This window comes from Poecilia mexicana, unplaced genomic scaffold (assembly GCF_051168715.1).
Source record: "Poecilia mexicana isolate PSO_F unplaced genomic scaffold, ASM5116871v1 scaffold_22, whole genome shotgun sequence".
NCBI classification, from domain to species: Eukaryota; Metazoa; Chordata; class Actinopteri; order Cyprinodontiformes; family Poeciliidae; genus Poecilia; species Poecilia mexicana.
In genome coordinates, this window is record NW_028263391.1 from 5,490,220 (window position 1) to 5,512,925 (window position 22,706).

A 22,706-nucleotide genomic window follows, 5' to 3' on the forward strand; every position below is an offset into this window, starting at 1 on the left:
GTACGATCAAAAACTTCATGACCTGCAGCCTGTCTGGCACAAAGTTGCTCAACGACACCTAGAACTGGGGCTTTTACCTCGCTTTCATCTCTGGCCACATAAAGATTACGAATGTCCTCAACTTGCCAGACGCAGCAGATTAAACGGTTTAAATATCGCAGCGTTCTCCGTATTCGCTCATTACTTCTAAAATTAAATAATATTTATAACAGAAGTAATTTGGCACTACATAAATAAAAACTGCCTTGATTTTACTGATCAAATATTATCAAAGCAGACAAATGTTATCAAGTTTTATTTGCTGTAGTGTTTACTATAGAAAAGGTTAGCATGTGGCTAAAAAAGAACAGTTCTACAGAAAAGAGTGGGTCAAAATTCGTCCACAGTGATGGAAATACTCAGTTATTAGGTTTATTAGGATGGTGGAATTACTTCATTTTGGTTAGGATTGGGTTTTTTCCCTAAATAAATGAAGTTATAACATGAGAACTAGTTTTCTTTATGTTTTTCCAGGTTGACTTTGCCTGGTGTTAAGACATTTTTCAGTAAACAGAAACATTTGAGTGCAACAAAGAAAGCAAAAAAAAAAAAAAACACAGGCAAACAAAAAAACCAAGGAGGTTATGTGACTTAAATTTATTTAATTCATCTTGTCCGATTCCTTTTATTATTGCAGTGACTTGGAACCGTCAGTGAACAGGTGTGTGTGTGCGTGTGTGTGTGTGTGTGCATGTGTGTGTGTGTACGTTAAGGTTTGGGATCAGGGTCTTTTCCAACTTTCTGTGCTGATGGAATTAAAGCTAAAGGACCATTTCTGATTTTTTTTTTTTGTTGTTGTTTTATTCTTCTTTTATCCGCTCAGTCTATCGTGGAGTTTGCAGCTTCCTTGCGAACGACGATCTTGTAGACGCTCTCCCTGAAGCTGCTGTCAGAGGTGAGCCGCCGAGCCGTCGCCCGCAGTTCCTCCATGCCGTCGTCCGAACCGGCCACAGCAAACGACTTGGAGTGTTTCACTGGAACAATCAAAGCCATTCATCAGAAAAAATGACTTTTTTTTTAAATTTATTTAGCAGTTCTATTCTCACATTTTACAAATAAGACAAAAAATATTCTGATTGATTTTTAAGGTTTGTAGTAAAACTAGCAAGTATATCATCAGCGCTGTAGCCGAAAGCTAAACTTTCACCACAGATGTTTTCTGTTCTACAATATTTGTAGAAATATTGCTAATCATTCACGCTGTTTGTTTGGAAAGCCCCTGAGAGCAGAACGGGAGACTGACCGGGAGGCGTCAATATTTGTGAGGAGATTTTCTGAAGATTAAGATGGAATGCACGTTCGCCGTTGTTTAAAAACCCAAACAGTCACAGTTCAAACGCGGCGATACGTGAAGGTATTCTTCTGCCATCCCGCTCCGACTGCGACGGCAGCAAGAAACGGTAAAGATAGATGTCGTTTGCAAAATCTAAAAATTATATGTTGAGAATATCATCTAACAATTGGGGGGAAGAAAAGAAAAACAAACTCCCGCAAACAGTTTGTTGTAAAACAGAGCCGACGTTAATCACCCTCACTCTGCTGACCGCCGAGTATGAAACACCTTAAAGTCGGTTCCAGGGATTCTTCTGCGTTTCTCACGTTTCAGCCACAAACCTCAGCGTTACTGTAGGGAAATGATGCATGCTTTCCAAAAAAATAAACATAAAAAATGTTTTTACAGAGGAAAATCTGAAAAGTTTGGCATCCGTTCGTTTTGAGTCGATGCTAGCCTCTGCTAGCTTTGTACATCTACAGACTGAAACTTTTGCCCGTTCTTTGCCAGCTCAGAGTCCAGAACATCGGTTTTCCAAGTCCTGCTGCGGCTGGTCTGGTGGATCTAGGTCTGGACTTTGACTGGACCATTCTAACACAAGGATATGCGATGATCTAAATAATTTTAAGAGTCATGTTTTCTCTCAGTCCAGCTAAATAAAACTTGTTTACAGCCACAAATGTTTGGGTTTTTTTTTTACAAAAGAAAGGTAACTAAATTTTTTATAAACAAAAAATGTATTTCTAAATAATCCCAATTTTCTAGCTTTTGTTAGGTTTTAAAGTAAACAGAAAACAATTGCAGAAAAGATGATGGATATGTTTCCTTATGTGGGATGTTGAGATGGAAATATATATATATATATATATATATATATATATATATATATATATATATATTTTTTTTTTTTTTTTTTTTTTTTTTTTAAGCACATAGTTTCCAACTTAATGACAAAAACAACATTACTTGTACTTTTAGTATCATTCTGTGATAAATAATCAGTTTATCAGGTTGTTAATACTGTGCAGAGTTTGGTTTCTCTTTTCCAATGTTAGCAGGAAAGCCATTTATAGCCACCGCTGTCAGATGTGTGTTTGTGAGACCGACCGCTAGAACGTGAGTGGAGTGTGTGTGAAGCTCACACTCACACCAGTGGCGTCTGGAGGCTCTCCTCTGGATGCGGCAGCTCTTGATCCTGCGTGCGGCGGCTTTGTGCAGGTAAACGGCGTTCTTCATGATGGCCGGCAGCTTCGCCTCGATCTCCGCTGCACAGATGCACTCCTCAAAGAACTCTGGGAGAACAAACACACACACACACACAATCGTCAAACACACAAAAATCGTTGCAGTGAGAGATGACAGCAGACAATCGTGGTGTGTTCGAGTTTTACTGACAAAGATGGCTAAATGTGCCTCCTTTGTACTTGTTCTACTGTTAATATCAGCTGCATCGATTTTGTTATGAAATGTCAAACTTCACAGTAAGTGGATAAAAATGAGACGTTTTGTGTAAAAAATAACATAAGAAATTTTTCTTAATGGTTTCAGGCGTTTCAGGGTGTGTTAGTCCTCAAAGGGAAAAACGTCATGAGGTCTCAGAGAAATAGGCATGAGGTCTAAAACTATGACAATGTATTTAATAAAACCAGAGATGTGTGATGTCCATTTTAACGACTCAAATGTTTAAATAAAATTTCCCTACAAGGGCGAATATTATTTTATCAGTCAAATCAAATCAGTTTGGGGGTTTTTTTGTATGCTGCCAAATTAGATTTATTTTATTTTTATTTCTAAGGGTTTCGTAATATACAAAGACGAGTGAAAATGTCCCGTCACCTTTCAGCTGTTGAGTCTTCATGAATTTACACTGATTGGACAATAGGTGGCAGTACATACCACCTATTCTCACACAAGGACATTAAAAAGTGGAGGATTATGCTAAAAAAACACACCATCAAAGTTCACAGTCATACAGGTAGGGAGCCTTTAAAATACCTGTACAGACTGCTAGATGAAATGTAGCTAACACAGCTAACATTTAGCTGAAGCTACGTCAGTCACCAGAAGAGCAGACTGCAGCCGCAGCGTCCTAAATGCCTGTAAACATTTAATACGGCCGTCCTGGAGTGACCAGACCAGAGTTCTCCTTCAGCGACCTTCGCACAGCTGTGCTGCTAATGCAGCTCGTTAGCACAAAATGAGATTAGCTAACGCTATCTAAACAAGCGCTAATTGCTAACACTCTCACTTCTCAGCTGCGTCACGTCCCCCTTCATCTTCTCATCTCTCTCCTTGGTCCGCTCCAGCGAGTTCAGGCCCTTCTCCAGGTCCTGCAGGGCCTCCTCCGCCTGCTTCAGCCGCTGCTCCAGCTCCATGCGCGACTGGATCTCCGCCTGGCCTCACAAAGCCACCATCAGTACGGACATGTCAACCGTAAATGCCCGTTTAAATGTTGTTTGTTTTTCTTCTTCTTTCAATAATAAATTCAAATAATTATTTGATAAAAAAAAAAGAAGAAAAAAAACATTATACTATATTATATCGATAAATATTGTCACTTTCCTAATAATGGCCTAAGTAATTTTTTTTGCCAAGTGATTTTTTTTTGTCAAAAAAAAACAACTATATTATAAATTAACTACCATGTCTAAAATAGAAAAAAATATATTATTCTTAAATAAAAGTAGATAAGTAATTAATTATTAATCAAAACTATAGTTTATCAGGAATATAAAATGTATAGAATCAAAGCAGGTGGGTTTTTAGCATTGATTTAAATGAACTCAGCGTTTCATCTGTTTTGTAGATAAAAATGTTTATATTTGTTTTATTGAGAACTTGATTTGACTGTTTTAGCAGAGATTTTTTTTCTTCTTATTTAAAGGGGCAGTATTATGTAAAATCAACCTTTTTTTAGCTCTACATTGTGTTATAATGTTTTTCCCTCACTAAAAACAAACCTGAAGTGTTGCTTTAATTTTGTTCATTCGTGTTTAGAAATCCTTTAACCTCCCTTGGCAACCATTCAGCTGAACAACGTGCTTGGTTGGACCAAGCCCCGCCTTTGAAGACGAAGCTCCTCCTCTTAGCTGCCACCTCACAGCCTTACCCAACAACTCCAACACTCAGCTCCTTCAGACTAGCCAGCAGCAATTAGCAAACACCTGGTGGAACTGTGCGCAATGCTACTTCTCAGCAAAATGTTAAAAGGTTAATAGAGGGGCCCTGTTGTGTTGACTTCCTGAAGGCGGAGTTTCTGAAAGAGCAGGAGCTTCTTAAAGAGACAGAGGCCCAATTTTAAATTTCTTTTAAAACATATTTGATATATTTGATGTTATAAAATTATACTATGTGACTGGATAACACATAATACTGCCCCTTTAAGACTGAAAGGATGTTTATTTTATAAAATTTTGTTTGTTGTGTTGCCATAGATACAATCTGATGCCACAAGATTAATCTTTGTGTTTGAGCTCAGTTTGTTCTATAAACAATAATCACTGATTGATGTTAAGCTAAGCTCATTAAGCCCCGCCCCCTCTCCCAGATTCCACCAAATCTGTATTGAAACGCTGTTAGTGGGGGCGGGGGGATTCTTATAAAGGAAAGGGGATACAAATCTAATTCGGCTCCTGCCGTGCATGCTCTGTCACCTTGAGCTCGGCCTCGGTCTGCTGCTTGTCCGCCGTGAGCTGAGAGAGCGACTGCTGCAGCGTCTGGGCCTGGGTGGAGTAGTACTCCTTCTCCTGCTGTAGCAGCTTGGAGCGCTGCTCGTTCTCATTCAGCCTGCACAGAGAGGGCCAGGAAGCAAGAAACACTGAACTCAGCTCATATTTAATAAATTAGATTACACGTCGCGAGCAAAAAGTACTTTTTATTTCTGCTTGAGTAGTATTATTATTATGAGTATTATTACTCTTACTTGAGTAAAGCTTCTGGGTGGTATGGAGGACCAAAACTGACATAATTAAAAAATAAAAGCAGAAATGTATATATTGTTTTTCCTTTTTGTTATACATGCATTTTTTTATGTCAAGAAATGTATATATTTTTTGCATTTGTTTTTGTGCCATTGCCTAAGGAACTCTCTTCTGTATGCATTTCTGTCTGTTTATGCAAATGAGGAGGGCGGAGTCTTAACACTTCAACTTCTGCCTATTGGTTGGTTAGCATCACACTCTACTTGGCTTCAACAAAGATGGGTGATGAAGCTTGGCAAGTGTTATAGTGTTATAACTGCTGATTTTTTTAATTTTTTGTGTGGCCGCTCAGACAGAAGGTGTGTGTCAGTCAGCGTCTCTCGTGAACACAATTGTCCAAAGTCAGGTTAGTCATAGTTTGGACGAGGCTTTTGAAAATGCTTTCTACCATTAAATTGTACTCTTTTTTTCTAATTGAATGTCCATTCTGATAGAGATCAGGAGTGTTACCATGCAAAGAAAGAAAAAGTATCTGCAGTCGTTTTATAACTTATTTCTTTTTTCACAAATCGATTTGTTTTATTTTTTATGGGTTTTAATTTTTTTTAGAGTTTTTAAAATATAAACTCACACCACTTGAATGACTTTATTTCTTGTTTTACTTCTGAAGGGGTTAAAAAGCGTTTGACTCGTATGCGTGGCGTGCGAGCGGAGATCAATACGATCTTATGGACACGCGAGGAAAAGCCCTGCGCGTTTACGCAGCAAGACATGAATGCGATGGGAGTCGCAGAGCGGCCGGCCCGACTGACCCGCTCATGGAAACGCGGCGCTATGGATCGCATGTCGGAGCCGAGCATTAGTGCTTCACAGTCGATGGCAGCAACTTGTAATATCCCCACTTACTGCGCCTCGTCAATGAGCTGCTTGGCTTCGGATCGATACACATTTCCACTGTACCATTAGCTCGGACCGGCGCTGCTACGACGGAAGAACATGCTGGGGGGGGGACTGGGAGGACACCAGGAAGCTCACTTCTCGTCGGCCTGCTCCTTCTCCTTCAGCAGGATCTTCATCTGCTCCTCGATGTGCCGCAGGTCCTGCAGCACCTCCGGGTCTCGGACCGCCTCTCCGTCCACGGGATCCTCGCACGCCGACCCCGAACTCTGTCGGTCCGCCTCCTTCTTCTTTTCCTGACCTTTCACCCCCAGCGTCAGAAGTCTCCGCCGTTTCTCCTGGGAGAGCTCCTGAAAACAAACAGCGACATCTCTATAGTTTATGCTGGGCTTCTGGTTGTTGCGTTGGTTTTCACCGATGCTGTTAATCGACTTAAAAATGTAATCAGATTAATCGCACTCTGGCGCCGTGGTTAATCGCGATCGATCACTATGTCCAACTTTGTAAGCTTGATATGCAAATATGCACAAAGTTGCTTCCTTCTAACAGGTTCTAAAGCACTCAGGTTTCAGGACATCATGTATGGGGTTAAAAGTTCATTTGAACACGATGAAAGCATTTGGAAAGGCTTGGTAGGAGGAAGTAACTGACTGTGTGTAAACTGTTAGCTCTCAAGCGCTCAGGCGCATTAAGGATGAGGTGAAGAATTTATTGCATCGCGCCGAAAATCTTCGAAAACAACAAGAATACCTCTATGGACTTTTGAAGCGTATCTGTTAAGCAACTCAGCTCTTCTTTTTCCCGGTCAACACTTTTCAGGGACTGAGTTGTGTCATCGAGGTCTCTGCAACGGCAAGAAGCACTTTTACGCAACACGCTCAGACAAATGCGCTCGTCCGTCTCTGGGAAATCCTGAAGCGAAATGAAGCGTTAGTTAGTTACAGTTTGATCTGCTCCTGCTCCGCCTTCAGCTCCAGAACCACCTCCTCGAACTTTCTCTTCTCCTCCTCCAGGACCTGGTTGAGACGCTCCAGCTCCTGCAGAAATGCACACTTAGAGCTGCGGCGTGTAACGTTTATATAAAATTTTAAAAAAAATTCTTGACATGTTTGTTTAAACTGTCACTACGGTATGAGACAGATAACTGTGGGAGAAAATAATTGAGCTCCTCTGCCTTCTCAGTTCTCCCAGCGCTAACTAGAAGCAACCAATCAGAGGCGGATCTTAGCGCTGTCAATCATGGACGTGTGCACGCTGCTCTCCCACATATGTTTCGGTTTTTCCTTCCCTCCTTGATCTCTGCTTCAATACAGCTTCTCCCATCAGCAATGCCTGTCGTGAATGCTAATGCTTAGCAAGCAATGTTAGACAGCTAATGCTAGCAATGTTAGCTAGCTTTGGCTAGTATGTCAAACAGTCAGCAGATAAGTGGTTTTCCTGGAGCAGTGAGCTGTTTCTTCGCCATTAACACATTTCACAGCACATTCACGGGGATGACTGACAGCACTAAGACCCTCCTCCTGCCTCTGATTGGTCAGTTTTGACCAAGAGCAGTGCATTTCTTCAGATGGCAGGCAGAAGGCGGAGGATCTCAGATTCACAGATTATCTATCCCATATTACACTGTCACAACATGAACAGTTCTAACTGTCTTCCTGGTTTTTTATGTTTTTTTTATTTTTATTTTTTTATCAAAGTTACATACTGCAGCATTTAATGTCCCTCGACATGAGTGCTTTGCACTGGATGGTTTTTTGAACAAACAAAAAAAAAAAACACTGAAACCAGGACCTCACCTCCTTCTGTGCTCTTTGGTGACTTAACTCCTCTGTCTCTTCCATAAGTTTATCTTTAAGAAAACAAACACATTTTAAAAAAATAAATCCTTTTCTCTACTCATTCACTGCTCATATTTACCCAGGTATTCTTGTTTCTCCTTGGCCAGCTGCAGCCCCTGAGCCTCCAGGCTCTCGATCATCGCCTCCCCTAGTTGCGAGTTCTTCCATGTGCTGTCCATCAACGGAAAGAAAATGCAAGGAGGAGGAAAAGATTCAAAACCCCTGACATTATTTTATCGATTACTTCGATTCCTGCAGAGGGCCTTTAGATACTCACACTTTCCCTGATTCCTGGAGCATCTCTATCCACTGGACCTGCTCCTCCTCAGACTCAGCAGCCAGGACGATGGTCCCCTGGGGGAGGACGTAATGCACGCAGCATCAGCTTTTTGTCGGTAATGGCATCAAGATTTAAAACATTGGATTTCTGATGGGGTAGTAAAATACTGAAGTCCGGGATCGAAGAGATTTTTAAATTTTTTATTCTGAAATCAGGTGGAGATTTAGTTGTTTGCTTCAACTCTTAAAAGTTAAAATCACGAGGCGAGAACAGGCCTGTCGCAATGAACCATAAATCAATTAAATGCATGATGAGTTAAAACAAGCTCAATAATTTCCATTTGCATAATTTAACATCTTTCTCCTTTTTCTTTCCACCGTAAACCGCATGTCAAAAGTCTTCAGTCTGGTGTATTTGGTCTTAAACTAGCTGCTTTGTTGAAGAACAATTTTGTTTAGAGGAACTTTATAATTCATTTTATTTGTTAGGAAGAAAATGGTGTTTTATCAGAACAATGAATGATGTCGAAAATGAGGTCAAATCACCTGATATGTTATCAAAAAATAGGCCAAATGACCAATCGTATAATGTCAAAAATGAGGCAAAATGAGACATAATATGAAGTCAGAAATATGATAAAACACTGAAACTATGCCAAATTACACAAAATATGGGATGAGACCAAAGGACACGTAGCATATTATGTCACAAATCAGGTAAAATGACACATATTATATAGTATGAAGTCCATAATGTGGTCAAATGACAAATAGTATGATGACATAAATGAGGTAAAAGGAAACATTACGTGGAAAATGGGGCTGAATCAGATACAGTACATGTGTCGCCAATGATGTCGGAATTTTGTCGAAAATGAGGTAAATTCACACAATGACAAAAATTAGGCCAAATGAGATATAGTATAGTCTCAATGTCAAAAATGAGGTAAAATGACAAGTAAATGAATCTTTCTGTCATCTGACTGTAAAACTTTTCTCCTGAGGACATTTGGCTTGTCAATATACATGTTTCCTTAAAGCTGTTGATTTTGGAAGAAGCACCTGGTCAGCCCATGTTGATGAAAAACTGAAATTACTCCACAAACGTTCTGACATTTGTATTCCAGTCATTTCAAGTTCGTGATTTCACTAATCGTCCTAATCAATTTTCTAGACTTTTATGGTGACAGCTTTGGGCCAGATGGTTTGAAAAAGCGGAAGCAACTGGCTCATCTACCAAGATGACAATCAAAAACACAGATTAACAGTTGCTTGGCAATAAGTCAACGCAGGCTCTGGGTTGGCTCTGACCTCAACCCTGGTGAAAATACCAGGAAACCAAACTGGTACAACTGGAACTGTCACAATTCCAGTTGTAATAGAAACTGATCAAATGGAGCTCCTGCAACTCACAGGAGCATTTATCTATTTCATAGAAAACTCAGTCCTACTGTAAAATCTTCAAGGTTGACCACAATGGCAAAAGGCATCCCCATGTCCTCGTTGGACGACACCACGCATCCTCCCAGAGGAATGACTCCCTGGCACAGAAAACAAACCAAGCGTTTTTTAGGAGGACGTGCTCAGAAAGTTGGCGGTGACCTTCACCAGGCGTTTTGCTCACCTTGGGATGGATATTGAAGTACCTGTTGCTCTCGAAGCTCCTCTTCTCGCTCTCTGCATAGTAGAGCAAGAAGCTGTCTTTGATGATGAAGAATCTTTTGTACCGAGGAGACAATGAAAGCAGCAGTGAGTGAACCCTGAGAAGAACCAACATCTGCCAACGCTCTTGTAGTCGACATCAGCTGCCCTGGCAGGCAGCTCAGCTAGCTTAACTTTCTATGCCAACTTATGTTAGTGGACCGGAACCGCAAAAAGCATAAAACTTTGCTTTCAAGCAACGTTAGACAAAGGAAAAATGGACGGAATTTACTCCTTTATTCTTTTAAATTGAATTTAAAGGAATTTTCCTTTAAATTTCAACCCCATGAATGTTTTCTGAGCATTAGCAAGCACTGCTAAATCAAACTCTTTGAGCTCGTCATCTCATGTGAAAGGAAACGTCATTGCAAGTGAACAGACAAACATCATGAAGCACGGTGGAAGCAGAACAATAGTTTAGGAATGAGAATCTGAACGCCTTAGAATATGAACAAAGCAGTAAAAAGCATGCACTTTAGAAAAATATCAGATTAACGGTAATTTCTTGAAGCTAGCGAGTATGTACCGCACCAACACCATAACCTCCGTGAACGACATTTCTACCGCAAAAGTAAATCATCTCCCGTGCAAGTCCAGTTAGACCCTTTAATTGAAACTCCTGGACTTGGCGAGATGATTTTGCTTTGGACTTTGACTAGGCCATTCTAATACATGACTATGCTGGGATTTAAGCCGTTCCGTTACAGATCTGGCTGCATGTTTACACTTGTTGACCCAAAAATGTCTAAATGGGACGTCTTATGGATTCCTTTCAATAAAAGCCTTCTTCAACTTGAGTTGTGTATCCCCGCAGCTTCTCCAGTTACCATGGGAATCATGGCCGCTTCTCTACTTAATGCCATTCTTGCCCAGCTTGTTAATGTCAGTGAACAGCTGGGTCTTTGTATGTTTTCATGTGCACAACACTCTTGGGTTTTGGATGATGGACCGGACAGAACGCCTTGAGATGTTTACAAAGATCCCATTAGCTACATTTCACGAGCTACTGGTTGATTTTGATTGTCCAGCTGTGTCCAGCTGCTCTGAAAAAAGATTCGACATTTCTCTTATTTTGATTCTTTTTTTTTTGGCCCATTATAATTCTTTCATTAAGGTTGTTTTTTATTTTTACCCACTATCTTCATTGTTAAATTGTGACAATATAAGAAGTCAAAATAGCACAACTTAATAACTGTTTTCAGATATCATTTAGCAAAATACTACAGAGTAACAAGACTGGTGGTGTGGTGGCTATAATGTTATGGCTGAAAAATTAAAATATTTTGGGGTTTTTATTACCTCAATCTCTTGAGATTAAAACAATCATTTTTGAACACACACACACACACACACACACACACACACACACACACACACACACACACACACACAGATGTCTTGAATACACAAAACACAAAATACACAAAGCAAGTCATTTTTCAGCACAATATAGGAGCTTGTTTTAAGTCAATAATTCCTTAATACCTTAGCATTGATGAAAAAGTACTAGCTGGAAGTGAAATAATCAGTCCATGGAACAATAATAAGTTGAAATACCTTGTTCCATGGACAGACTATTTCAGTAATAACTAGTACTTTTTCATCAAAACACCTACCTCATGCTGAAAATTTACTTTGAAGTCAATTTTGTCTTATTCCAAATATATTTGCACTGAGAACTAGACCAAAAATAAAATATTATGTTTTTGCAGTCACGTGTTTCTGGAGTAAAATAAGGATTTTTACTTTAGATTCAAATTAAGTAAGGGATTTTCTTTAAGTGAACCATTTTTTAGATCCACTCAGATGCTTTTGAGTGGAATTAATATATGCAGTACAAATGCAGGATTTAGCCAACTACCTGAAATAACCCAGAAAAGCAAGTAAAGAAAAAAAGAGAGAGAGATCACGCACTGTAAAAAAAAATCTATGATAAACAGTAATGTTGTGTGAGGAAACCCATAAAGTAAACATAAACTGTTGATTTGATGTGAAGTTGCTGTTGATAAATGAATCTGTGAAAATTGTAATTTGTACATTTTTACATTGTTTTTATGTTCATTTTACAGGAAAACATTTGTCTTTTTTCCCCACCTTTAAGCTAAAATGTTTGCTTTTGCAGCATCATTTTTAAAATGTAAAAAAAGAAAAAGAAAGAAAAATGCCAATACCGTCTAACCGTGAAACAATAAAATGTTTTACCGGTAATTTTACGGTGGAATTCTGGGAGCCACGACTGTTAGAGTTACCGTATACCGTGAGATTTACGGTTTTTTGTTTTTACAGTGCACATACCCCTCTCCTCCACTCACCTGCGGGACCACTTGGCCGACGGCCGTCCGAAGGGTCTCTTCCACAGCACGCCGTGCAGCTGCACCTTGGTGCTGATGTCCAGCGCTTCGGAGTCTGACTGCTCCATGGACGTCCAGGGTGACAGCAAAGAGTTTCTGGATGAAGATGAGAACATCCCCTCAACAGAATTCCCCTCACTCTGGGAGGTGGGGCCAAAAATAAAAAAATAAATGTAGATATAGATATAGATATATAAAAAAAAGTGTTGCACAGTCTGTCAATAACAATTAGTCCAACAACATTCGATCAGAAACAAAACACGCAGAGATCCTGCAGGCGGAGGAGGAAGCAGGAGGCAAATCCCAATAACTCAGCAGGCTGGAATGATGCAGCTGCCAATACGCTCATCAGCTGGAGGCAGACAGACCCGCACCGCATCGTGAGCACATCAGGGAGGGAGGGAAGCTTTAGGAATGAGTTGCTAAATCTGAAGCCGGTCGATAGAGTCCGGCCAGTAAAAGCTGTTATTCAGATTACAGCACTCTCAGTTTACAGCTACCGGCAGGTACGACCTACTGGCTCTCTCTCTGTCTCTCCCTCTCATTTATAATTTGCTCCCTCCGTATGTTTCAGAAGCAGCGAATGGTGAGGAGGACATCTGTTTGTGTGGCAGGACTTTCTAGTAAAAGGGACCGGAGAGTCTGACATGCAGCTTCAGTGTCATCAGTGTCAGATTAATTCCCAGCACATGTGTCTGAGTGGAAGGGCGGCGGATTATACAGATACTCACGGCTCGGCTTTAGCGTCCAGGCCGGTGAGACGCATTAGCCGCGCGGAGAGCTTCCAGATGAAACGGCCTGGACGAACCGGACATAGAGGAACAGTCTCAAAGTTATATAACTGACATGTTGACATTTTTTTGTCATGTTAAAATTCAATTTAATGTCGTTTCCCGCGATTTTATGAAGCAATGTCAACATTTCCAGGTCTGACTTCGAAGTCCTGTAATTTGACCTCCGCCAAAATTGGATCCAGTATAAACTGCGGGTCAGGGCCATTGTAGGTAGAAACAGAGGAGTACAAAATAAAATAATAGTAATAATAATAATAACACTCAGAAACTTTGAGATTAAGCTTGAAATCTCAAAATTTGCTAGAATTTTTTTTTTTTTAATTTTATTTTGAAAAGTAAAAAAGGTTAGACTTTTGGAAATTTTCAGTTTCAAAAGTTAAACATTTTTGAAACTCAGAAATTTCCCAATGTTTTTTTTTTCTTCTAATTTTTGAGAATAATCTCAAATTTTCAGCTTTTTAGACTCAGAAATTCCCAGTTTTGTTTATTTCCAGAAAATTTTCAAACTTTTTGCGGTAAATTAAAAAATTTTTTATTCTATCTACAAAGGCTCTAATACGTAGTCGTAAACAGCTTGTCCTTCAAAAGTCACTGAATTTCAGAGACAAATGTCTTGGCAGTATTATGCAAAATCAACTTTTTGCATTTTACATCATGTAGTGTTATTCCCTCATCAAACACATACCTTTAGCATTTCCTTAATTCTTTCCTGCATGTTTAAGAAATCTGTTAATCTCCCCTGGCAATCAGTTGAGCTGGGCAAAATGCCTGAGTGGAAGTAGCTTTGAGAACTCCCCTACTCTGCTCCTTCAGACTAGCCAGCAGCAATTAGCAAACACCTATTAACACGTTGTTAAAGGGTTCATAGAGGAGTGATGCTGTGATAAAATTCCTGAAGGTGGAGTTTCAGAAAGAGCAGGAGTTCCTTAAAGAGGACCAGTTTCAAGGCGTTAAATTACTAAGCCGAATTCTTTTAAGTCTTATTTGATGTATTCAGCAATTTTAGCAACTGAAGGCAACAGACTTACTTGATCATGCTATAAAATTAATTTATGTGGCTGGAAAACACAATGCTGCCCCTTTAAGGTAAATTTTTGAAAGATGTAGTCTTTAACTGTAGTCTGGAGGCACAAAATTCATACAAGTACAAGAAAAGGAAAAAATAAGACAAGAAAATTCATATAGGAAAAAGTATTTATACACATTTTCTTTATACTCCATTGAGTGTGTGGAGTAAGGTCGCCGTGTGGAGCATACAAGCTTACAGACACGCTGCTGTGAGCGGGTACAGTGGCACATCAACACCATACAGACAGATGAGCAACCCGCTCAGATTTTAATGGACTTTCAGTTTTATTGGGACTGGAGTCGGAGGCGAAGGTCACGGATCCGCATTCAGGAATCACATTACAAGTGTTACACTGTACACACCGTTTACAGGCTTCACCGCAGCAAAACGAAGCAATTTAACCCCAAATCCTCACCGTCCGTTTCAGGTTTATTGCCCTTTCTTACTAGTGAGAATCGTCCGACACGTTAAAAGTTCTTCACAGACATTATACTCTATTCTCCTGAGCTGATGGTCCCTAAATATGTTTTTTTTTCCTTTTCTGTAAGACATGTTTGTCATTCGAGATGCCCTCCATCTGAACTCGACAATCACTTAAGACAAATATGTACAGAATGCTTTCATTTACAGTAAGTTTTACAGGGAGAAGAAACCGACAGAGATAGAAAGTGAAACCATAAACAAAGAAAAATTGACGTAACAAAAATGGCGGCCGTCTTTAAAGATCGGCCTTTGCGTGTGATTTTTACGGGAATCCATGCACCGGAAAGGGAGCGGACGCAGGCGTCGAGGAGCAATTTAGCTTTCCGAAAGGTTTAAGAGCAACACTTGATAGATAAAGTGACACCTGAAACCCAGAGGTTTGCAAGCTGGTCCATCTGGGTTTTCCCCAATCGCAAGGTTGTCACGGCGACGACACTGTTGTTGCCATCTTTTGCTACTGGTTTCTTTATTATGGCACTTGGAAAAAAAAAAAAATCAGTTAGAGAAATTTACATTCTGTACAGGAATATATATAAAAAATTGATTTTCACAACCAAAAAAAACAAAACAAAATTAAAATAAATCACAAGCTCAACCAACACCAAATCTCACTGTATGACAGCCACCCGGTTTAAAAAAAATAAAAGACGATAAAACCGAAGCAGGAAAGTTAAACGAGCATGATAACGTTAATCTGTTTGGATCTAAACACATTGAGCTAAACAGGGGAAAATTAAAAAAAAATCTACGTTGTCTCAACTTAAGATTTCGGGTAGAGTGAAAGAATACGTATTGTGGCGACAGATAAAACATCGCCGTGTCCCTTGGTTGTCTCAGCTCTGATTCCCCTCGTCCCGGCCGTCGATCGAGTCGTGGCGTCCCTGCAGCGACATCTGTCTGGTTCAGCAGCAAGACATTTAAAACTCGCAAAGTCTGACATCTCGATTCCAGCGTCCTCCCCTCTGTACACGCGTCCAGAGTCCGGGCCCCCGGGCCCCCCCCCGCTCCGTCGGTCTAATGGTGGTGGCCAACTGACAGCACCAGAGGGATGAGGCAGCCTAGAACCAGAGAGCCCACCTCCACTTTGCTCAGTCCCTTCCCGCCGTTGCCCCCGGCGGCGGAGTGGCTGTGGCCGCCGCCGCCGACCTCGGGGAGAACGTGAACGGTGGCCACGTAGAGGAAGGTGCCGGCGGAGAAGAGCATGGCCACCCCGGTGGCGTTGATGTCCGACAAGGCTTCTTTGCTGCTCTGTGAAGGGGGAAAAAAAGAAACGAGAGAATGGTGTGAAACAGGAAGCTGAAGAATCCCATTTAAACTTTCTACAGCATGTGAATGTGGGCAGCCATTTTTTTTTTTTTTTTTTGCTGTTTAACTGAATTATTTTTTAGCTTTAAAGAGATTAAAATGCAATGTTTACTGTTAATATAACTGGATAAAGAACATCATACAAATATTTAAAGATGCGGTATATAACTTTTTTTTTTTAAATATGCTTTTTAATATATTTTTTAAAACAATCATGTTGTGACAGCATAGTGAGACAGATAAATAAAAATAAAAAAGCTCCTCTTCCTTCTCCCAGTGCTAACTAGAAACAGCCAATCAGAGCCAGGGGGAGGGTCTTTGACCTGACAATCACTCATGTACTCACTGCTCTCCCTCTTTCTCTCTCCTACATTACAGATGCTTCACTTTAACATAGCCTGTTGCAAATGCTAAGGCTAGTTAGCATGGCCACCAATAATGGCAGATAAATAGTTTTCTGAGTTTCTGAGGATTTTCTGAAATGGCAGCCCAGGTGTCAACAGAAAGAAAACATTTCTATTTCCACTGCAAGTCAGGACTCGACCCAAATGGAAACCCGGCTGCAAACGTGGCTCACCTGACTGAGGCCTAAAAACGTGATCATGGCGAGAACGGGGGCTGCCAAGGCGAACACCAGGAGGTGTTTGCGGATGCGGTTCCTCTCGAGACCGGCGTGCATCAGGAACGAGACCAAGCCGAAAGCCGCTGGAGCCTAAAGGTCAGAGGGCAGAGCAACGCAGGTCACTGCATAGTAAACCGATCTCAGAGCAGATTTCTTCTGCAGTCATTTCTGAGCACAAAAACGTCCGCATACTGACGAAACAAAAAAAAGAAAGAGAAAGAAGGTAGAAACGTAGCGCTATAACGAAGCCTGTCACGTTAGCAAATCCTGCTGGACGATAAACTGCCCCCATAATTATTGCGATAAACGATAATATTGTTGTTTTGAGAGCATTTTCAACCAACATATTGATAATGACCATGCAACTTTGCTCTCTCAAAGATCAATAAACTTTAATTTAACACTTAGCACTGGAAGATGTTTTAAACATCCAAAGTAAACAAAACAACAAAAAATAAATATATAAAATGAAAATAAAAGTCACACACAACAGAAACCAGAAATAAAATGGATTATGTAAACAAAACAGCTCATTTTAATTTATCATGTGATTAACTGGTTTACAGATTATTGCGACAGGGTTATGTATAGCAAATAAATACACAATACAGATTTTAAAAAGTGTTTTTCTTTATTTGTTTGTTTTTTTTACCTTATGTAGCATAATGGCTACAAAAACAATGAGCTGGACGCTGGTCTGAGACGTTGAGGCAGCCGCTCCTAACGCCACGCCGTCAGCTGGAAACAAGGGTCAACACAGCATCCGAGTCCATTTAGTCGATTCAAATCATCAAAACTAAAACAAGATTACTGGGAAAAGTAAAGAGTAAACAGTAAAGCTTCCCTTTATTAGCCTATGGGAAGTTCATAAGTAGTTCATGGATATGTTAATTCATCATTAAACACTTTATAAATCAGTAATAACTGTTTATTATGCATTAATTAAGGGTGAGAAGAAGACAGAATCCACCAGTGTTTTTCTACTAAACAACCTGTAAGCACAACAAGCATTTATAAGTTTTTATTACATGTTTAATTAATGCATAATAAACAATTGATAATGATTTATAAAGAGTTTATGACTGGATAAGATACAGATAAACTGTTTATTAGTCATCTATAAGGGGAGTCTTATTGTAAAGTGGTACCGAAGTGGAAATAATCACCTTTGAACATCTGCGTCTTTGACAGAAGATGAATCGTCGACTTACCTGCAGCATGGACTACAAGTCCCAGAGTAGTGGTGATTTTCGAGCTGTTGACTCTTCCCGACTCTGGATCTGAGATGGACAACAAAAATATATCTGGTTTTAGAAGACAAACTGGCACAAACAATCACCTCTGTACATTTTCATCAAACGTTAGCTGCTTTGACTGACTGACGTCTCATCTTGCTGACCTTCAGAGTTGTGAACGTGAGAGCTGCCTATCTGGTCCACCAGCAGCATGAAGACGAAGCCCAGCACCAGGGAGATGCCGATGCAGGCGTGCAGCTGCTCGTGGCCGTGTTCGTGTTTCCCCGTGGTGTCCAGAGCCGCCACCGCTTCCACTTTGGCCTCCGACACTTCGGCCGCCCCGACCCGACTGTGGCTGTGGTGAGCGCCTACGGGAAGGAAACGCGGACGGACCGGTAAACGTCAAATGTACGCAAGTGATGGGGTCAAAACTGCACAAGAAGCACTTTGGATTATAAGCAGCAGATTATAATCTGAAAAGTGCGGAATGTAGAGTTGATACTTTAACGTGCCTTTTGGAGTCTTAGGGGGATTATGCCACATCTTTGCAAAAGTGAGATAAGACGGAGAGATGTGACTCTTGACTTTGACTGGGCCATCCTAAGACATTAATAAGCTTTAATGAACCTGTTCCATCGTAGCGTTTGCTGTGTCCATCGGGTTGCAAACCCTCTGGAAGCTGAACTGCCCCAATCGGTTCCTTATTGTTTAATGCAGTGGTCAGAAACTCATTTTGCCCCATATCAAGATTGACAAACTATTAAAATATTAAGAAACAGTTGTTTCTGCTTTCAATAAGTACTTCTTAAAATTAAATATTAAAGATATTCTCACACTGATCTGTCCGTTCATGTAATTATTATCAAAAATAATCGCATAATTTTTTAGTTTGTTTCTTCTTTTTTTTATTTGCCAATTAAAATCACAGATTTTGTAGTACCAATTTATAAATATCTGCAAGAAAAATTGCAATATTTGCAATTATGTACTATGTTAACTTATCAAGTAAAGGCAACAAACACTGCCACCTGCAGGTGGGAGTGAGCAGTCTCTTAAACCCGACATTTCAGACCATTTTTGCGGAAAATCATGCATCAGCACACAAAAATAAAATTAAATAAAAAATTAAATGCGAGAATCTGTTGATTTTGCATGAATTTCTACCATTGCGGAATCAAAAAACTGGAGGAACTGATTGACATAACTTGGAGTCTAGAGGGCCACATAAAAACAGGAGTGTTGCAGGACTGACCTGCAAATATCTGCTGTCTCTCTACAAGGGAAGTGGGAACTTCAACAATTACTTTTTTTTTTTTAGAGCTTTCTCATAAGCCTGACTTCATTTTAAAACTTCCCGACTTTATCCCTGATATGCTTCTTGTTTCTATAATGTTATTTGTTCAAAGACTGAGAATAAGTTGGAGAAGATGCATTTTACTCAGTAGGTGATTTCTGAAGGCATGTGGACAAACAGGATTGTGTTTCCGAGTAAAAGGAAAGCCGGGTAACAAATTCACCGCACTTTTTCTAGATATATTTTTATGTGTTATTTTCCTTCCACTTTGTGCTGCTTTGCCCATTAACATACATTGAATTATGTGCCATCATTATAAAGCGTGGAAATCATTCGAGGAGGATGAACACGTTGCAAATCAAAGTCTAATGAAATTAAAAAAAAACTATAAACTGAGACTCAAATTGATAAAGATGTCCAAAATCTGACATGTTTGGACACTAAAGGTTGTTTTTGATGTAGCCAGTCCATCAAAAAGCTCTGCATTAATTTCAAATAACTTTCTCGTTTTTACAGCTTCGGATTGAGGCGCTTTACTAGAAAAAATGTAGTTTTTTCACTCTCAAAGCAGCAAATGTTTCTAGAGAAAACTCCAAACTGCTTGTTTCGTTCCTTTAAATTAAAATCAAACACAAAACGTCAAAGAACAAATAATGTGACCTGCTAATTAAACCACACAGAACATACTTTTGTTGTGGTTCTTAAAGCAAAAAGCCCTTTTTGGTTCTGACATAAATGGTGCCGAGATGAAGTTCTACAGCAGAGACAGAGTAACGGTGTGAGGACAAACGTCTCGACTGCGTTTTTCATCTGGTTTCACAGATCACAGCCGGGGAAGCATCGACAGCTTTACCTCAACATTTTAAAAGACGTAAATAGTTCTTATCGTGCCTGCTAAAGTATGCGTCAGGGTCATTTCTCCAAGTATATAATCTTAATATGTTAACAAAAAAAAAAACACAAAAAAAAAGACTGACTGCAGATGGGAAGTGCCCATCTTTCCAGTATAAACAGAAATTTAAATGTGTTTCTCTTGAACTTTTGGGGAAGAGATGTTTTTTTTTTTTCTGAGAACTTTCTGTGATCAGAAAAAAATGGCTCAATTCTCAGATGAGCTTTTTAAACAACCAAATAGTTGGTTAGTTTATTTTATTTTTTTATGGTTTTATGTTTTTATTTCAAACATCAACAGATTTTGGGGGATGGAGAACAGAACAATAACTAAACTGATGTTAAAACAGATTAACAGGTAACATCAATCTGCCAACAGGAACAGAGAAATTAACCACTTTGCTATAACCTTGTGTATTTATATGTAATTGTTCATTGATATGGCCAATTTTTAACATAAAAATGAGCTTGGAAACAAAAATAAATATGCAATAAAAAAAGGGACAGCTGAGGCACACGACTCACATGGTAGAATCTAATGTATCGCATAAAGTTCACACAAGTTTGTGGTTTTAACAAGTCACAATAATAAGCGAAAGCTAAAGGAGTCTGAAAACTTCCCCAAAGCATTTTTACTTGCATTAAAAACCCAACTAATTTATTATGTTGGAGACTTTTAGACTCTCTACAATCTTAACGGTCAACAATGACCATAATGTAACTCTCTAAGTTCTTATCTTATCTGATCACTAGGTTTTATTACAACTAAAACCAGCGATCAGCCCGAAACCTGGGAGTAGTGATGGACTCTGACCTGAACCTTCAGAGCCACATTAAGACAGTCACAAAGTCGGCCTTCTATCACCTGAAGAACATCTCCAGGATTAGAGGACTAATGTCTCAGCACAATCTAGAGAAACCCATCCATGCGTTTATCTTTAGCCACATTAATTACTGCAAAAGCGTCTTCACAGGTCTGACTAACAAATCAATCAAACAGCTGCAGCTGATCCAGAACGCTGCTGCTCGCGTTCTGACTAAAACCAGGAAGATAGAGCACATAACACCAGTTTTAAAGTCCCTACACTGGCTCCCTGTAGCTCAGAATGGTTTAGCACCACAATACATTAAAGATCTGTTGTTGTATCAACCTTCCAGACCTCTCAGGTTCTGGTTCTGCTCTGCATCCCAGGAATCAGAACCAAACGAGGAGAAGCAGCATTCAGCTTCTATGCGCCACAAATTTGGAACAAACTTCCAGAAAACTGTAAAACAACTGAAACTCTGACTTCCTTTAAATCTCGACTAAAACCCCACCTGTTTAGAGTTATATTTGAAACATAATCAATTACAAATTTAATGATGGCACTTGACTTAATGTAATGTTTTGATTGTTGATTCTATGTTGCATGACTCTGTGTTTTTGTGTTTATTATGATGTAAAGCACTTTGAAATGCCTTGCTGCTTAAATGTGCTATACAAATAAAATTTGATTGATTGATCTAGATACAAGTTCATTAGAGTGAAGTCATGATTGTAAGCTGACACAAAGTCAGTTCTTGCATGAACACGTGTTGATGGGAGACAAACAGGGAGCACAGAAGCCTCTGAGTTAGTATTTCAGGTGGTAACCAGATACTCTACCTTCAAGGATCTCTTCATAAAGTGCGTGGACTCCCTCGGGAATGATAACAGCTAGCGCTGTTCCACAAAGCAGCCCTGCTCCCAGCACGGTGATCAGCTTCAGTTTCTCCTGGGGGTAAAAAGAAAACACACACAGTCACGAACAGAACCTCAGCACAAGAAAAACACTATTCATTCAATCGATATAATGATACGAGTTTCTGAGGGGGGATCAACACTTTTGGAGCTGAACTTTTCCATTAAAGCTGAAAGAGGTCGTCGTTGTTTTGTTCTAGATTTGTTCGAAACTTACCTCCGAGAAGTTGACAGCAAGAGGTATCGTCCCGGCCACGTAACATCCCACCAACATCGCAAGAGACAGCAGGCTAATTGAGCTAAAATCGTCCATGGCTGCACTTTCCCTTTTCAGCTAGCCTACTGCTAAACCATCAAAGTCAAACTTTTAGCACAGAACCTGAAGCTTTCACGGTTCACCACCATGCCCTGGATGTAGCCACTGCTCAAGACGGGTTGATAATTTAACAAGAGTCTACGAATAATGGTCTGTCAAACTCCAAAACAAACACAACTATCAGGAACACTGCAGCCTTTTTGGCCTCAATAGCGACGCTAATGCTAACTAGCTTCAGTTAATATCCGATTCACGGGCTTGACAAACAAAAAAAAATAGAATGCTATCACGTCAGTCCTCCATTGTGGTGCTACAAGATGTATCTTTTCCAGTTTGGGTGTCTGGTCAAAAATTATATTGAAACTTCTCGAGATGTTAAACAGGAAACAACAAAAAAATGCTAACAGAACAACCTCTTGTTTTAGTGCCTGTCAAGTACTTCCGGGTCACAACTCTACGGCGAAGGTTGCCACGTACCTGCGAGACTCGTTGGAGAAAAGAGGAAATTTAAAGCGATAAAATTTATTTAAAATGTTTTTTATGGTATCTTTACGTTTTTGAAAAAAAATTACAAATAACTTAACGGTTTTAAAAATGTTAAACACATTCATAGTTAATTTATTAATATTTTCATTTAATTAATTTTACAATGAAAAATGTTTTTTTTAATTTATTTAAA

At 39.7% G+C, this 22,706-nt stretch overlaps 2 protein-coding genes across 2 annotated transcripts; both read right to left on the reverse strand.

Annotated features, from left to right (window-relative positions):
- Nucleotides 1-621: 621 nt before the first annotated feature.
- Nucleotides 622-13,212, reverse strand: plekhd1 (pleckstrin homology and coiled-coil domain containing D1). Its single transcript, XM_014994857.2, has 13 exons — nucleotides 12,260-13,212; nucleotides 9,871-9,964; nucleotides 9,698-9,787; nucleotides 8,245-8,321; nucleotides 8,047-8,138; nucleotides 7,926-7,978; nucleotides 7,072-7,166; nucleotides 6,880-6,973; nucleotides 6,268-6,479; nucleotides 4,966-5,098; nucleotides 3,561-3,705; nucleotides 2,461-2,604; nucleotides 622-1,013 (listed from the first exon to the last, which is right to left on the reverse strand). Exons 1-13 carry the CDS (start codon nucleotides 12,412-12,414, stop codon nucleotides 859-861), a joined length of 1,539 nt encoding a protein of 512 aa, XP_014850343.2. The 5' UTR covers nucleotides 12,415-13,212; the 3' UTR covers nucleotides 622-858.
- Nucleotides 13,213-14,268: 1,056 nt separating this feature from the next.
- On the reverse strand, nucleotides 14,269-22,495 carry slc39a9 (solute carrier family 39 member 9). The gene is made up of 7 exons (XM_014994855.2): nucleotides 21,929-22,495; nucleotides 21,637-21,745; nucleotides 17,971-18,174; nucleotides 17,783-17,851; nucleotides 17,224-17,309; nucleotides 16,527-16,661; nucleotides 14,269-15,892 (listed from the first exon to the last, which is right to left on the reverse strand). The coding sequence occupies exons 1-7, from the start codon at nucleotides 22,022-22,024 to the stop codon at nucleotides 15,659-15,661; spliced, it is 933 nt and encodes a 310-aa protein (XP_014850341.2). The 5' UTR covers nucleotides 22,025-22,495; the 3' UTR covers nucleotides 14,269-15,658.
- Between the last annotated feature and the right edge of the window lie 211 nt (nucleotides 22,496-22,706).

What these genes read in the sequence shown, in the direction of transcription:
- plekhd1 (XM_014994857.2), bottom strand. Translation starts at nt 12,414, where the DNA reads ATGTTCTCATCTTCATCCAGAAACTCTTTGCTGTCACCCTGGACGTCC. An exon ending in ACTTCAATATCCATCCCAAG is followed by an intron (nt 9,788 to 9,870) that starts GTGAGCAAAACG and finishes TTTCTGTGCCAG; the next exon opens with GGAGTCATTCCTCTGGGAGG. An exon ending in AGCCTCCAGACGCCACTGGT is followed by an intron (nt 1,014 to 2,460) that starts GTGAGTGTGAGC and finishes TGATTGTTCCAG; the next exon opens with TGAAACACTCCAAGTCGTTT.
- slc39a9 (XM_014994855.2), bottom strand. Translation starts at nt 22,024, where the DNA reads ATGGACGATTTTAGCTCAATTAGCCTGCTGTCTCTTGCGATGTTGGTG. An exon ending in TTGCTGTCAACTTCTCGGAG is followed by an intron (nt 21,746 to 21,928) that starts GTAAGTTTCGAA and finishes TTTTACCCCCAG; the next exon opens with GAGAAACTGAAGCTGATCAC. An exon ending in TCACGTTCACAACTCTGAAG is followed by an intron (nt 17,852 to 17,970) that starts GTCAGCAAGATG and finishes TGTCCATCTCAG; the next exon opens with ATCCAGAGTCGGGAAGAGTC.